The 16,734-nt window shown below is 42.6% G+C and overlaps 1 protein-coding gene across 3 annotated transcripts in view; it reads right to left on the reverse strand.

Annotated features, from left to right (window-relative positions):
• DCAF1 (DDB1 and CUL4 associated factor 1) overlaps nt 1-16,734 on the reverse strand; it is a 109,535-nt gene that overhangs the window by 14,184 nt on the left and 78,617 nt on the right. For all 3 annotated transcript variants that reach the window (XR_008624743.2, XM_055109995.2, XM_063602384.1), the window contains exons 13-22: nt 12,250-12,374; nt 9,683-10,946; nt 8,624-8,822; nt 8,062-8,144; nt 6,723-6,807; nt 4,564-4,797; nt 3,890-3,983; nt 3,222-3,326; nt 2,933-3,006; nt 2,319-2,420 (exon numbers count right to left, since the gene is read on the reverse strand). Coding sequence is in view for 2 of the 3 variants with exons in the window: in XM_055109995.2 (XP_054965970.2) it covers nt 2,319-2,420; nt 2,933-3,006; nt 3,222-3,326; nt 3,890-3,983; nt 4,564-4,797; nt 6,723-6,807; nt 8,062-8,144; nt 8,624-8,822; nt 9,683-10,946; nt 12,250-12,374 (2,365 nt within the window). In the remaining variant the exon portion in view is untranslated. The remainder of the gene's footprint in view (nt 1-2,318; nt 2,421-2,932; nt 3,007-3,221; nt 3,327-3,889; nt 3,984-4,563; nt 4,798-6,722; nt 6,808-8,061; nt 8,145-8,623; nt 8,823-9,682; nt 10,947-12,249; nt 12,375-16,734) is intronic.

A 16,734-nucleotide genomic window follows, 5' to 3' on the forward strand; every position in this document is an offset into this window, starting at 1 on the left:
AGCAGTAAAGGAAAGCCTTTCTACACTAGCAGATCCTTGGCAGCATTTGGTGAAGTTGTTTCAAACTCTACAGCCTAACTATCCTTTACCAGGCCCTGAGGAAGGCTCTGCTGTGATCCCACCGTGGCCACCAGCTGCCCACCACACAAGAGTCTCCTCACTCTGCTCAGAAGCCCATTTCTGCAGATCACGAATCATCTCGGGCCTCTAATAAAATGCATGCTTAGACAGTCAAAACAGTGAAGACCAAGAGAGCACACACAGGGGATTTTAGGTTGAGTCTCCGTTCTAGCTTTTTTACCCAGGTGTATCTGATCCAGGTATACTGTGTCATCTTTGATGTACAGGTGATGCAGTATTCAAAGGATTTGATTTACAGAACAAATTATATGCTCATATCCTGTAATGCCCAACAGTAAAACACTAAATCTCAAACTAGTTAAATCTCAACAAAACACTCTTGCTTAGTCAGTACTAAGTCCCATTAGAGAAAAACATGGGTCCTTTGCCCTAGTATTAGACTTACATCCTTACAAAATTACCATTTTCAAATATTACCATTTTCAAAAATTCTTGCTTTTAAAGAATTATTTTAAATGTAAGTACAAGCTGTTTTGAAAGGACGCTAAGAGAAAGCTATTACATTAGCCCTAACCATTGAGCATGATTTATCAAAAAGTAGGGAAGGATGAGGGCAAGAGAGCTGTGGCAATGCAAACTGAGGGAAGTGTACTTTCCCCGGTCCTGTGATGCCACTGCTTCTCATCCAGAGCACCTCTGTGCCCTTAAAGAGGAGACAAAGCTGGCTGGGCGTGGTGGCTCACGCCTGTAATCCCAGCACTTTGGGAGGCCGAGGCGGGTGGATCACCTGAGGTCAGGAGTTCCAGACCAGCCTGGCCAACATTGTGAAACCCCATCTCTACTAAAAAAAATACAAAAATCAGCTGGGCATAGTGACATGTGCCTGTAATCCCAGCTACTCAGGAGGCTGAGGCAGGAGAATTGCTTGAACCCCAGAGGTGGAGGTTGCAGTGAGCCGAGATCGTGCCATTACACTCCAGCCTGGGTGACAAGAGCAAAACTCCATCTCAGAAAAAAAAAAAAAAAAAAAAAAAAGAGAGAGAGACAAAGCACCAAGACTAAAGAATACGATAGTAGGGGGAAAACAGAAATGAACCCAAGAACTGGGGAAGAAAACATTTTTAGCTGCTTTAATATCTGAAGAGCAAAGTCAAATCCTAGTCATTCATTTTCAACTTTACAGTACTCACTCAGCAATAAATATTTCTCAGAAAATTAGACAAAAGAATCTGCCCTGGAGAATGTACTCTTGGAAAGAGAATGTGCTGTGAGCCCTGTAGGCTGGAAAAAATCTGCTGAAACTCAGAAGTTTGAGAAACTCTTCAGAACCCATACTGACACACCACACAGGCAAGCACCTAGCATAATACAACCACAAATTAAAATTCCCTATGAAAGCAAAATGCAAAGACTGAGGGACATGATACTATCTACCCACATTTTATATATGTTTAATTTCTCAAAAGTATCAAAATCTTATCTTACCTATAAGTTCAACTCTTACCCTAATAATAGACTATGCCATAAAACTGAGAAAATATAAACCAGAACTTTATAAAGGTTAAGCCATTTCTACAGTCCATCTCAGCAAAGTGACTGTTCTGTTTTTTATTGACATTGGGAGATGCTTATCTGAAGCCAGAACGGGGCACAAAGAAATCTCTGAATGAAAATCAGAGATTGCCAGGATGAGTGCGGTGGCTCACGCTTGTACTCCAAGCACTCTGAGAGGCCGACGTGGGCAGATCATCTGAGGTCAGGAGGTTCGAGACCAGCCTGGCCAACACGGTGAAACCCCGTCTCTACTAAAAATACACAAAAAATAGCCAGGCGTGGTGGTGGGCATCTGTAATCCCAGCTACTTGGGAGGCTGAGGCAGGAGAATCACTTGAACCCAGGAGGCAGAGACTGCAGTGAGCCGAGATCATGACATTTCCAGCCTCGGCGACAAGAGCAAAACTCCATTCTAAAAAAAAAAAAAAAAAAAAAAAAAAAGCAGAGATTGCTAAGCTTTAAATTGCTCTGCAAATGGAATTCACGGGATCATCAGGTACTGGTTAAAATCTTGTAATAAAATTTCTTCTGAGTTTCAGTGATCAAGGGTACATGACAAGCCTTATGAATGTGGCAACAGGTAGCAAAGGTTGAGTAGACCTTTAAAACCTCCTACAGCAAAAAGCAGAGCATAACCTCTATTAAGCACTGTTCAGCAGAAAGAAATCTCAAAGACCACTGACCTGGTCCTCCTCTTCATCCTCATCCTCTGCCAGACGCTGCCTGCCCACTTCATACAGCCTGCATACTGTGTCCATGTTCAGGGCATCCATGCTGCCTTGATTCTGAAATAGAACATCCAGTCCATAAGGAGCAGTTACTTTTCAGAAGGTCCACATCCACACCTCAGCCCTGACTGGTGCCCATGACCTTGACCCTGTAATTATTAAAGCTTCTGATACCCGAAATTCTTGAGCTGACTATGAAAATGTTATACCTAGGACACATAAAGGGGAAGAAAAACAGAATGAAAAGACTTGGTGAGGAACCATCACCCTTGGAACAAACCAGTCTTGCTCTGGTGAGAGATCCAGATTCCTCTGAGAAAGGGATGACAGTGTGAGTCCAGAAAAAAAGGAGACAGGATCCTCTAAGCTGTCTTATATTGGGATTTTCTTACTATTTCTCTTTGTACTGTACATCTCCCAAGCCCCATCAAATGAATAGGTTATCAATAATCTACCTTCAGGAATGTATTGACTTTACATCTTATATCAGACAAAATGTCTGTAGTACAACTTGAAAATTATCCTAAACATCAGAACAAAAGAGCAGGGCCTCTGCAAGCTCCCTTTACCTCAATGACAGCAAGATAGCAGTCTTTGGTGTCTGTACACAGGTCAAAGATGTTCCGTTTCACATCAATGGTTGCTGGAAAATAGAATGTGAGAAGATTGGGATTGGACTATTGCTGTGACTCTAAAACCTGCTTTTCCTCTAAAGGAATTCAGGATGATTGCTCAAAAGTATTTCCATAACTTCTCTGTTTTTCAATAAAAAATTACAGGCCTCCAGAAAATGAAGGATCTTAAATAAAGAACACCAAAACACGACAAAATGATCAATGTCTGTCCCTTTCTGCTTACCTATAGGTTTGTAGTCAGTTGCATTAAATGTTCGGAAGGATGACCCAAAGGGGCTTTTCATCCTCTCTTCCATTAAGTCATCTTCATCATCTGCCTGCAACATAGCTTGAGGGGGAGTGGGGGAGGAAACACTATTAGGAATCGCAAACATCCCCTCTTCACAAGTGCAGAAAATGTTAATGGCCAATCAAAACCATCTACTTGCATATAGGTTTACATACAAATTCCCTTGTACAGAAATCTACTCTGCATCTAGTTAGCTCCTCTCAGAGCATCTTCCTTGCATATCCCACCTATTGTGACAAATAATATCCTCAGCCTCTCATCTACCTCCAAGAAGTGTTACTGTACTTACAAGGCTTATAACACCACAAGAGGACAAATGCAAAAGCTCTTAAGTTCATAATGATACACTGGAAAATACTGCATGAAATTTCTTTCCATACAAGATTTCCTTGTTATCTTCAAAGTAAGCTGCCTTTCACCCTAAACCAACATTATTTTCATATCTTTTGTCACCATTCGTACTATCAATTTTTTATCTTTTATGTTACAACTCTCAAATGCTTTCCAATTCACAAGTGAGAGATGGTTCCAAAAAGAAGTATCAAATTAAGTGAAGGGGTAGAGCAAAAGGAAAGAGAATAATGAAGGATAAGGTTTATTACCTCCATACATCACTGTTCCCGTGTGATTGAACACCACGCGACACTGATCCAGAGCGGGAACAGTATGCAAAAGATGAAAAGTTCGAAGGTCCCACTAGGAGGGGAATGGTCAAGGAAAACTATTTTACACAAAACTTATCTAATCTCATGGGAGGAAATTCTAAAATATCACTTTTTTTCCTCCTGCCAGGTATTGATACTTTAAAAGTCAATGAGATCAAGGTAAAACAAATACATGTAGAATGCATATTATTGAATGATGTCTCTGAAAATATCCTAGGGTATCCTCATATACAGGAATGCTTTATGAGCTCTTTTCCTCCCAACAGTAGTATTTCATTTTCCTCTTATGTGGCAACTGATTTTTTACAGAGCAAAAGTAAAATCCTTCTGAAGACAGATAAAAGCTAATTCAATTCTTGGAGAACTGGGAGGTAGGAAACTGGTCACTCTTACCAAATACATAGAAAACATGCTAGTGAAAGTTGTCAGTAATTACTAACATTGGCAACAGTGCTTTGGAGATTGCACTAACATTTCAAACCAAAGGACAGGCACCATATTATTACCAGTGTGGACACTTTAACCAGGTATTGGTATAAAGACAGAACAAATTATTTCTGCACCACAAACCAGACAACAAATGGAAGGTAAGACATGAGTATAAAGGATACAATCTCAGTATTAATGATCACCTCCAGTCCATTTGGATGGAAAACACCACTGATGTTCATATTGAACTTGTCAAACTTGTGGATGGCCTGTGCAGAGCGGACATCCCAGAGGACGCCATCATTTAAGACAAGATCATCTGTAGGATTAAAGGTGGCACAGTTCCTCTTGTAGTTGTTGGCAAGATCTGGGTTAAACAGAGTCAACAGCTTGTTGCCAGTCTGAATATCATAAATCTTTAGAGAAGAAGGGATGGGAAGAGAAAAATCAGACCAATCCATCCACTGACAAATTAAAGAGAAAATGTGCAAAGCAGTTTCTAAAATTAACACACAAATTCTCCACATGGATCAATGATTACCACAGAATACTGCCTCCCAAACTGCTGGGATTACAGGCGTGAGCCACCGCACCTGGCCAGGCACCTCTTTTTCTCGGGGTTCCATTCTGCCTTACTGGCCATTATATTTGATTTCCTTCCCAAGTTCCTCATTTGGCAACTCCTAAACACATGCCAGGGTTCTATACCCACAACTCTTCTCTAGTCCCCTTGATGATCTCATATAAGTTCATGGCTGTAAATACTATCAGCTGGGGACCGTGACTCATGCCTGCAATGCCAACATTTTGGGACACCAAGAAAAGTGGATCACTTGAGCCCAGGAGTTCAAGACCAGCCTGGGCAACGTTGGGGAAATGCCGTCTCTACAAAAATACAAAAAAATTAGCCAGGTGTGATGGTGCTCGCCTGTAGTCCCAGCTACTCAGGAGGCTGAGGTAAGAGGATTGCTTGAGTCCAGGCAGTCAAGGCTGTGGTGAGCTGTGATTGTGCCACTGCACTGCAGCCTGGGTGACAGAACAAGACCCTGTCTCAAAAATAAATAAATAAATAAATAAATACTGTCAATATGTGGACAAGTCCCATATTTATATTTCCCAACCCACACCTCTCTCTTGAACTCCCAATTTTTTGTTGTTTTTATTTTCAGAGACAGGGTCTCACTTGGTTACTCAGGCTGGAGTACAGTGACATAATCATAGCTCATAGCAGCCTCCAACTCATGGGCTCAAGCAACCCTCCCGTCTCAGCTTCCTGAGTAGCTGGGACTATAGGTCCCAAGCCCACCAAGCTCAGCCAATTTTGTTTATTTTTTGTAGAGACGGGGGGAGTCTATGTTGCCCAGGCTGGTCTCGAACTCCTGGCCTCCCACCTCAGCCTCCCAAAGTGCTGGGATTACAGGCAGAAGCCACTAAGTCTGGCCAGCTCCCAACTTTTGTATTCAATCCCCATTCTCTACTTGAATGTCTAAGAGAATCTCAAATTTCATGTGTCCAAAATCCCAGGGCCAAGGTCCTCCATTTCTCATAGCCTCTACCATGCCTACCCAGGCCCAAACCCACAGCTCCTCTCATGTGTCAGGTGGTACAACACCCTCTGACCTGGAAGGCTGCTCTTGCTTCTCTCACAAAAACCAGAGTCACACTTCAGGAACTTTACATCCACTCATGTATCCTCTACTCACCCACCAGTGTCTTCATCTCACTCAAAAGAAAAGCTAAAGGCCCTAACTACCACCTACAAGATGCTACCAGATACAGGCCCCTCACTGACCTCAGCTCTCCTCCCACCTCCCAAGCAAGGGCTTTTCCCTTGCCATTTCCTGTGCCTTACGCTGTTCCTCCAGGTATCTTCCTGAATCTCGCGTTTCCTTCAAGGCTCTGCTTAAACATTACCCCATCAGTGATGCTGTCTACCCTAGATAAAAGAGAAGTCCCCCACACCACCACCAAGCATTTCCTACCTCTTACCCTGCTTTCATTTTCTCTGAAACACCACCTAAATTTACCGTATATTTGCTTCTTTATTGTCTCCCCAATGAGGGTCCATAAAGGCAGGGGCTTCATTTCTAATCTAAAACTTACTAAGAATTCAAAAATATCTGTGGTGCTAATGACATCTTTCTCAATATCACGTTTAGCCCTTATACATTTTTCCCATACAGCTCAGAACTACATTATCATACTTTTAGATTCTAACTAGAAGGAATATCACTGATTTCTAGTTGCCCAAAGGACTTAGGTCCTCACATTCTATCAAGAAGATTTCAGTATGAACAAATGGGTATAATCAGCTTGAAAACAGTGGTTCTTAAGTACTTACGTGGGCAATGTCTCCTTTTGTGCCGATGACCCGATCCTGGGAGTGCTTACTGAACTCAACATAGTGATCTTCTGTGAAGGAATGCCTAAGGACAAACAACAGGAGCACTGAAGTGACAGATCTTCAGGACATATTCCTGCAACCAACTGAAACACAGGTGACCCCCAGCCTCTTGCACAATCACACTCACCTAAAGATCCTGGACTCCCAAAGAGGAAACAATCATACACTTAGATTACAAAGAAAATTGCTTCTATCAGCTTAACCAAGCAGATACAAAATAATGAATGGGAATTCCTTAGAGAAATGACAAACAGGGCACATGTGCTTTTGAAACACGCAGCAAAGGGGCCAGGCATGGTAGCTCACTCCTACAATCCCAGCACTTTGGGAGGCTGAGGCAGGTGGACTGTCTAAGCTCAGGAGTTCGAGACCACCCTGGGCAACATGTCGAAACCCTATCTCTATCAAAAATGCAAAAAATTAGCCAGGCGTGGTGGCATATGCTTGTGGTCCCAGCTACTCAGCAGGCTGAGATGAGAGGATCACTTGAGCCTGGGAGGTGGAGGTTGCAGTAGGTCATGTTTGTGCCACCGCACTCCAACCTAAGTGACAGAATGAGACCTCGTCTAAAGAAGGAAAGAAAAGAAAAGGCCAGGTGCGGTGGCTCAGGCCTGTAATCCCAGCACTTTGGGAGGCCGAGGCCAGCGGATCACAAGGTCAGGAGATCAACACCATCCTGGCTAACACAGTGAAACACTGTCTCTACTAAAAATATAAAATATTAGCCAGGTGTGGTGGCGGGCGCCTCTAGTCCCAGCGGCTCGGGAGGCTAAGGCAGGAGAACGGTGTGAACCCGGGAGGCGGAGCTTGCAGTAGGCTGAGATCGCGCCACTGCACTCCAGCCTGGGCGACAGAACGAGACTCTGTCTCACAAAAAATAAAAAAAAGAAAAAAAAAAGGAAAGGAAAGGAAAGGAGAGGAGAAGAGAGGAGAGAGAAAAGGAGGGGAGGGGAGGGGAGGGGGGAGGGGAGGGGAGGGGAGAGGAGAGGAGAGGAGACACAGCAAAGACTGCAATGTCCTATGTGAACATGGGAAAATACATAGATTCTGGGTCGGGGTCTGCTGCATAATGAGAATGTATATACCTCATAAAAGTATCTAGGAATTAAGAAAGATAAAGTCTTATTAAACACGAGTCTTAGATGAGGAAGAGAGAAGTTAACAATAACTGACAGCATCCTCTTTCCCCAAAAGGCTTCCAGTCTAAGAACCAAATGAAGGGGGGTATAAACTAGGTAAATAAAGCACAGACTAGGTTCCAAAAGCAGATACATACTTCATATCAAATACTGACTTCATTCCCCAAAGTGCAGACAAAGGCTGGCTCCAAGTAGCAGATGTCAGCAGCAAGGACCCATCCTAAAAGAAAAAGGTGCAAGGTGGGTAACCACGTATTTACATACATGCAGACGTCACTACCTGCCATTAGCATTTTTAAAGATTTGCATAAAAATGTTGTTGAATTAAAGAGACAATTTTATAATCCCCAGAAACCAAGAAATGGTCAGAAGCCACTAGGATTTGAATACATACACCTATAGTGTCCTATAAAATAACCAAACTTAAGAGAATATTAAATCCTACTGAACTAGCCACAAAAATAGAATAGATAAAAGGGAGGGGGGAAAATGAGAAGATGTCAAAGATGGTTCCTTTCTTCCTACTAACTTTGCCATATTCCTCAGTCTCCATCTGAAATATGAATTAACCTCAACTAGACTTTCCAGTTGAGGACTCATTTAAAAGAGAGAGCTCAATAAAGGGTAAGCCTCCTTTACTCTAGTTCACCAATTCATCTTGGAAGAATGACTGAGAGCATCCTAGGAAGGAACCCTTACCCTGGAAGGTTCAAGATGTGTGATGGCTGAGTTGTGACAGTTATAGCTGGCCTCCTCCTGTCCACTAAACACATTATAGAGCTTCAGCTGCCCTGTGCAGGTGCCAAGCATCAGGAACCGCTCCCGTGCTGAGAATGCACAGCAGGTGAAGCCACTCTCATCTTCATTGGCTTCCCGGAACACTGAAATAGGACGGAATCTAAGCAAAAAAAAGAGAGAATCACAGGCAAAGAATGTGCAGGGACTCAGAAAAAGCAAACTGCTAGGATAGAAGAAAAAGCACAGAACATTAATGTTTCAAATGGCTTCTTCCAAAATCACAGTGACCTTCACTGCTTTTTATTTTAAATAAGAAAAAGATTTCCACTTACAAATTTAAATAACAAAAATTCCCACGTTTAGGCCAGACACAGTGGCTCACGCCTATAATCCTAGCACTTTGGGAGGCCGAAGGGGGGAGATCAATTGAGGTCAGGAATTCAAGACCAGCCTGGCCAACATGGTAAAACCCCATCTCTACTAAAAATGCAAAAATTAGCTAGATATGGTGGCGCCTGCCTGTAATCCCAGCTGCTCAGGAGGCTGAGGCAGGAGAATCACTCGAACCTAGGAGGCAGAGGTTGCAGTGAGCCAAGATAGCACCACTGTACTCCAGCCTGGGCGATAGAGAGACTCCGTCTCCAAAAAAAAAAAAAAAAATTCCCATGTTTAAAACCTGTGATCCCGTAACCTTTATGTAAGATTTGTCAAGAATCAGAACAGGAAGCAACTTGCACCAGCACAAGTCTGGGAGCCTCCTTATGGACAGTAGTAATGAGGGGGTGTGGGTTCTAGAAAACATACTAGTTGAGATGAGAACACAAACGATTATATCAATATACTGCCAACAATCACACAAGGAACCCATGGTTGACAAAAGGTGCTACAATTACATTGTTCAAGTATTACACAAAGTAACAATCAGTGGTATTTCAGGACAACTATGCTGATACTGCCCAGTTTGATTTAAATAAAAGAATCATTCCAATTCCCAGGGAGTAAGAAGGGGCCTCTTCTTACCTGCTAAAGATAAGGTGCCTATCAAAGCATCCGCCATCCACCCCTCCATACTTTGGAAATGATGCCCTGCGGTTTAGCCTTGAGGTAAAGTTTATTGGCGCTTGCCGCCTCTGTTTTGGCTCAGGACATTGGTGAGGAGTAAAGAGGGAGAAAGGTGGGCAGGTGGCAACTGGATTCTTGCAGCGAGCATGTTGTTCTCTAAGATACTCTGTGATTATACTGTCCAGCGTAGGTGGGGAAGGAAGATGTCTGTCCAGCTGCTTTTTTATGGCTGGGCTTTGGCTGTAGGCACCATGGTCCGACTTCTGCCGCAACACTCTGATTTTCCTGCCATTGCAGGGTGATGGCCTCTCTCTGATAAAACTGATTCTACCAATCAAAGGGGAGTTGCCTGCATAAGATGGGCCGGGCAGAGCTAGCGGACCCTGGGGGGGCCGTGGCTGAGGATGAGCAGTGGGGGCAGAAGGTGCAGAGGCACCCACAGCAGCATGGCTGCCCAGACGAGTTGCAATGCCATTAGCGATACGAGGGGTTCGGGGTAGAGAGACAGGAGAAGCAGCAGCAGTGACTGGGGTAAAGGCAGAAGAATGGGAGGCAGCAGTCATGGGCAGGTCAGCCTCTTTTGTCAGCACGGTTGCTGTTTCTCCAAGCCCTTTAGAAATAAGATGGTTTCGTATCAACAAAAGCAGCTCTTTCTCAGGGAAGGAGATCCTTGACTGGGCAACAACATCTGCTTTCTGCAGTCGTGCTAGGGAAACATCAGTGCCAATGAGAAGTGGTTTTCCTGACACCCGTTCAATGAGTTCAGCAGCATACTTGCAGAACTTGACATGGTCACTGCGCTTGTCCTGCAGCACAGGCTCCTTCATCAGCTGCTGGATCTGGCAGCTGCTGAAAAGAGGCAGTTTACTGATGATCTGCCGGACAGTGCTACTGCGAGACAGGCCCACCAGGGCTTTGCAGGCCAGGGCCCGGATTTGGTCTGCATCTGTGATGGGCATCTTAATGGACAGTAAGGACAGGAGCACCTTGATGCCGTTGTTGGACTGAACCACATTCCACATCTTGGCCAGGGTGTGCTCACTGCTTTTAGGGTTCTGAGGCAGCTTTCTCCGAGGAGTACCAGAGATAAATTTACCAATACTGGATATTCGGTTATCTGGGCCACACACACAATTGATGATAATCTGAAGTGCTGACTTCTGAATTTCAGCATCATGGATGAAGAACTCACCCTCAGCCACTCCCAAAATAATGCTGATACCTAATGGGAAAAAAAATTATGTATTATTCACCATAAAACTAATGGCCAACTTCAATAGTTGTTCCAGAGTCAAAATTTGGTGTTCTACTCACTTTTACTTTAAAAAACTATATTACTTTTGTAAAAACTGCAAGGGTTTGTATAAAGTGCAGACAGTTCTACAATGCATTTTTATGGTATCTCATATGCAGTTATTAAATAGGGAAATCATGTCATAATTATGGAAAAGTAATCAAGGTTCATGTGCAATTTTTTCTGGTTTTATTATTTTTTTGAGGCAGAGTCTCGCTCTGTTGCCCAAGCTGGAGTGCAGTGGCGTGATCTTGGCTCACTGCAACCTCCGCCTCCCGGGTTCAAGTGATTCTCCTGCCTCATCCCTGCAAAGAGCTGGGATTACAGGTGCCCGTCACCACGCCCAGCTAATTTTTGTATTTTTAGTAGAGGTGGGGATTCACCATGTTGGCCAGTCTGGTCTGGAACTCCTGACCTCAGGTGATCCACCCGCCTCGGCCTCCCAAAGTGCTGGGATTACAGGTGTGAGCCACTGCGCTCGACCTTTTCTGGTTTATTAATTTTAATACACTAAAACCTTAGGAACGGAGAAAGCCCTCGGTTGGGCTGCTACTGTGGAAGCAGAACCCTTTCCACTCTATTTTAAGAAAATTAAAAACAAGTGCCTGTGTCTTAGTCCTATCCTCCATCTTGTCCCATCACACGACTTCCCATGCTCACCCCAGCAGTGCCCTGATCAGCCGTGCTCCTAATAAAGTATATTATCAAAGTATATTTTCCTTTTTTTATATATGTATGACGGTTTCTACCCATTTTGAGCTACCTGCCAATTACTGACTCAGGTTACAAAACTGCTTACTTTGTTTTTTTTCCCCTTTAACTCCTGGAAAGCTGTGATGCTTAAGTTTTTTACTATCTGCCTCAACCCATTTTTCCCATGAACTTTATTTTTAGTGCAAGACTCTTCAGAGTGTGAGCTTTTCAGGAAAGCTATAATATACCATTATAGCAGAAATGCCAGTACCACTCAGAAAACCTGAGTTTACTAGCATGACTCCCTTACATCAAACTATCTGGTCCTACATTTGTATTTTTGTTTTTTGTTTTCTTTTTTTAAATTAGTTCCTGATCTGCTGAATGGTACTCCTTATAAAGGATAGACAAGGAGCCCCCCCTCTACTACTTCTGTTCTAAAATCCAAAATTAGGTCAGGTAAGTAACCAAGACCAGAGTGGCAAAGAAAAAACAAATCCAGACCAAGAAACAACAAAAATGGCAAAGTACAACCTACCTACAGTAGAGACTGTAGATCCAGCCTCATCCAACACGTCCACTGATTCTGCCAACTGGAGCTGGATTTTTGGCACCACAGTAAGAATAGCCAGGACATCCAAAGCAAAGCGCACAGTGTCATTCCTGGACAGGAAGAATTAGTCAAAGGGAAATTAGAGTATAGCCACAAGAATCAAGAGAGACAGAGAGAGAGACACACAGACAGATAGACACATACACACAGAGACAATAAATCAGAAGCACTACCAGTGTGGCTCTATCTCAAGCTGTCGCAACAAGAGAGGATTTTATAGTCACCATGACATTACTTCCAAAAAATATAGCAATGGAATTTTTACCTATTAAACTTCTATGATAAAAAACATAGAATAATCCTGAATCCTTTCATCCTAGTGAAAACATATAGAGACACGTACTCTCAAAGTTTTGGTGAGAGTAGAAATTAGTACACTCTTTCCAGAAAGTAATCTGGAGGCCAGGCACGGTGGCTCAAGCCTATAATCCCAACACTTTAGGAGGCCAAGGTGGGAGGATCACTTGAACCCAGGAGTTTGAGACCAGAATGGGCAACATTGTTTTATCTTTTTCTATAAAAAAAAAATATAAGATATTAGCCGGGTGTGGTAGCACGTGCCTGTAGTCCCAGCTTCTCAGGAGGCTGAGGTGGGAGGATCACCTATGCCCAGGAAGTTGAGGCTGTGGTGAGCCGTGATTACACCACTGCACTCCAGTCTGGGCAACAGAGTGAGAGCCTGTCTCGAAAAACAAAAAAAAAGAAAACTGAAAAAAAAGAAGAAAAAGAAAGTAATCTGGAAATATGAAACAAGATTCTTAAAATGTTCATAAACCTTGTCCTAGAAATTTCACCTCTAACAATCTGTCCTAAAGAAATAATCAGGCCAGGGCCAGGCGTGGTCTCATGCCTGTAATCCTAGTGCTTTGGGAGGCTGAGGCGGGCAGATTGCCTGAGCTCAGGAGTTCAAGACTAGCCTGGGCAACATGGCGAAACCCTGTCACTACTAAAATAAAAATTAAAAAAATAAATTAGCCAGGCTTAGTGGTGGGCACCTGTAGTCCCAGCTACTCGGGACGTTGAGGCAGGAGAATTGCTTGAACCCAGGAGGCGGAAGTTGCAGTGAGCTGAGATTGAGCCACCGCACTCCAGCTCGGGCCACAGAGAGAGACTCTGTCTCCACAAAAAAAAAAAAAAAGAAAAGAAAAAAGACTCAGGCCGGGTGCAGTGGCTCACGCCAGTAATCACAACAATTTGGGAGGCTGAGGCAGGCGGATGACCTGAGGTCAGGAATTCAAGACCAGCCTGGCCAACATGTTGAAACCCCATCTCTATTAAAAAATACAAAAACCAGCCAGGCATGGTGGTGGGCATCTGTAATCCCAGCTACTCAGGAGGCTGAGGCAGGAAGAATTGCTTGAATCTGGGAGGCAGAGGCTACAGTGAGCCAAGATCACACCACTGCACTTGAGCTTGATCAACACAGTGAGACTCCGTTTCAAAAAAAAAAAAAAGAAAGAAAGAAATAATCAGAAGAATTTATGTATTAAGATGTTCATTAGCCACATTAAAATAGCAAAAGAATGAGAAAACCCACATAGACAAGAGCACCATATGTGTTAGAGTATAGTACACTCATAAACTACAGCCATTGACAATCATTTTCAAAGAACCCTAAAGAATGAGGGAAAGGGTTCAAAATACAACATTAATGATACAAAAATTTAAAAAATGTAAGATATAAAATTAAAAATCTGACAATACCAAGTACTGGCAAGAAAGTAGAGAAATGTTGGATGTCTTTTGTAGTTAAAAAAGAAAAAACCGGCTGGGTGTGGTGGGAGACCAGGGCAGGTGGATCACGAGGTCAGGAGTTCAAGACCAGCCTGGCCAATATGGTGAAACCCTGTCTCTACTAAAAATACAAAAATTAGCTGGGCATGGTAGTGGGCGCCTGTAGTCCCAGTTACTCAGGAGGCTGAAGCAGGAGAATCGCTTGAACCCAGGAGGCGGAGGTTGCCATAAGCCGAGATTGCACCACTACTGCACTCCAGCCTGGGTGACAGAGCAAGACTCTGCCTCAAAAAAAAAAAAAAAGAAAAAAAAAGTAGAGAAATGAAAGCTCCTATATATTGCTGGTGGGGGATGACAATGGTATGAACATTTTTAGAAGCAATTTGGCAATATCCAATAAAGGTAAGAACACAGACACCCTACAAACCAGATGCTCTACATCATATCCTCAAGAGAGCCTCCAAAAGGAGGTTCATGATACCATTTATTTAATAGCCAAAAAAACCCAAACAAAAACACTAAATTAGCCATCAATGGCAGAATAAACTGCAGTATAGAAATACAGCATTTTAAATAAATATCAACATATATAAATCTCAAGAATATAAGGGTAAAAAAAGCAAGCTGTGAAAGATGAACTTAGGAAAATATTTATAATTTAAAAACATGCAAAGCAGTATGACGTTATTATTTATGAACACACAGATATATATAGTATAAAAACATGAGTGGGGAGAATATGGTTCAAATTCAGAAGATGGGTGACTCTGGGGAGGCAGAAAAAGAACTGAGCCAAAAGCAAATACAACAACATGCCAATCCTGGTTAATGATGGAGCAGTTGTTAAACTATTCTCTGTGCCTTTCTATGTTTTGAAAATATTCATAAAAAAGATGAATTTGATTAAAAGTATAATATTAATTATGTGTATTTGCAAATATTACGTAGTGAATGCTAAGAGTAATTTTCTTTTCTCTTTAAAAGATTCTGCATATTCTAAAGCAGAAACATTTATTAATTTTATTTCTAAAAATAAATTTTTAAAATCAAGGACATATTTTTTCAATAATCCAAATACAGGCTGGACCGTGTTTCATGCCTATAATCCCAGCACATTGAGAGGCTGAGGCGGGCAGATCACTCAAGGCCAGGAGTTCGAGACCAGCCTGGCCAACATGGCAAAACCCCGTCTCTACTAAAAAATGCAAAAAGTAGCTGGGCTTGGTGGTGCGCGTCTGTAATCCCAGCTACTTCAGAGGCTGAGGCACAAGAATCACTTGAACCTGGGAGGTGGAGGTTGGAGTGAGCCAAGATCCTGCCACTGCACTCCAGCCTGGGCAACAGAGCAAGACTCTGTCTCCAAAACCAACAAAAAAATAAATAAACACAGATGTACCAGTTTAAAAAATGTATTTACACCCTTTCTAGTTATCTTGTAAGCTTTTTTTTTTTTTTTTTTTTTTTTTTTGGAGACAGAGTCTTGCTCTGTTGCCCAGGCTAAAGTGCAGTGGCACCATCTTGGCTCACTGCATTCTCTACCTCCTGGGCTCAAGCAATCCTCCCACCTCAGCGTCCCTAGTAGCTGGGACTACAGACATGCGGCAACACATCAGGCTAATTTTTTTTATTTTTGGTGGAGATGGGGTTTCACCATATTGCCCAGGCTGGTCCCGAACTCCTGATCTCAAGCAATCTGCCCGTCTCAGCCTCCCTAAGTGCTGGGATTACAGGTATGAACCACCACGCCTGGCCTATCATCACTTTTTAAACAATTCTCCAAATAAATATAATAACCTACTTTTCCAATATTCTAAAACAGCACTTCTCAAAGTATAGTCTGGAGACCTCTAGAAGTCTGAGACCCTTTCAGAAGGTCCTGTGAAGTCAAAGCTATTTTCGTAATAATAAGATGTCACTTTCCTTTTGCACTCTCATTCTCTCATTGCATAGTAAGAGAGTCTTCCAGAGATGATGTGATGTCACAAAAACTGAATACAGAAGCAGATATGAGATATTAGGCCAGACATTTTTTCAAACTTGCTAAAATTATCTGGTTTTATTTTGGAAATTTTACATGAATAACGCAAACATGCAATGGGTTCACTTTTTTTTTTTTTTGAGATGAAGACTTGCTCTGTCGCCTAGGCTGGAGTACAGTGGCGTGATCTCAGCTCCCTGCAACCTCTGCCTCCTGGGTTCAATTGATTCTCCTGCCTCAGCCTCCCAGGTAGCTGGGACTACAGGTGCGTAACACCACGCCCGGCTAATTTTTCTACTTTTAGTAGAGATGGGGTTTCACCACATTGCCCAGGCTGGTCTCAAACTTCGGACCTCAAGTGATCTGCCCACCTCGCCCTTCCAAAGTGCTGAAATTACAAGCATGAGCCACCGTGCCTGGCCCACATTTTTAATGCATAAATATTTTTACATTTTCTGTTTTAATTTCTAATACTGATAGATATAACACAAAAACAAAAGCCTTTTAGAGTTCTCAGTAATTATTAATATGGTAAAGGTATCTTGAAACCAAAAAGTTTAATAACACCTGCTCCAAGAGTACCTTACAATATTTAAATGCTGGGATTTAATAAACTTACTATATTCCCCTAAATAAGCCCCTCTCTTATCTTTATGGCAGTGAGTGAATAGGAAAAGAAGGTCAAGCAATCTGTTTAT

The sequence above is a fragment of the Pan paniscus genome, chromosome 2 (genome assembly GCF_029289425.2).
Source record: "Pan paniscus chromosome 2, NHGRI_mPanPan1-v2.0_pri, whole genome shotgun sequence".
Classification (NCBI taxonomy): Eukaryota; Metazoa; Chordata; class Mammalia; order Primates; family Hominidae; genus Pan; species Pan paniscus.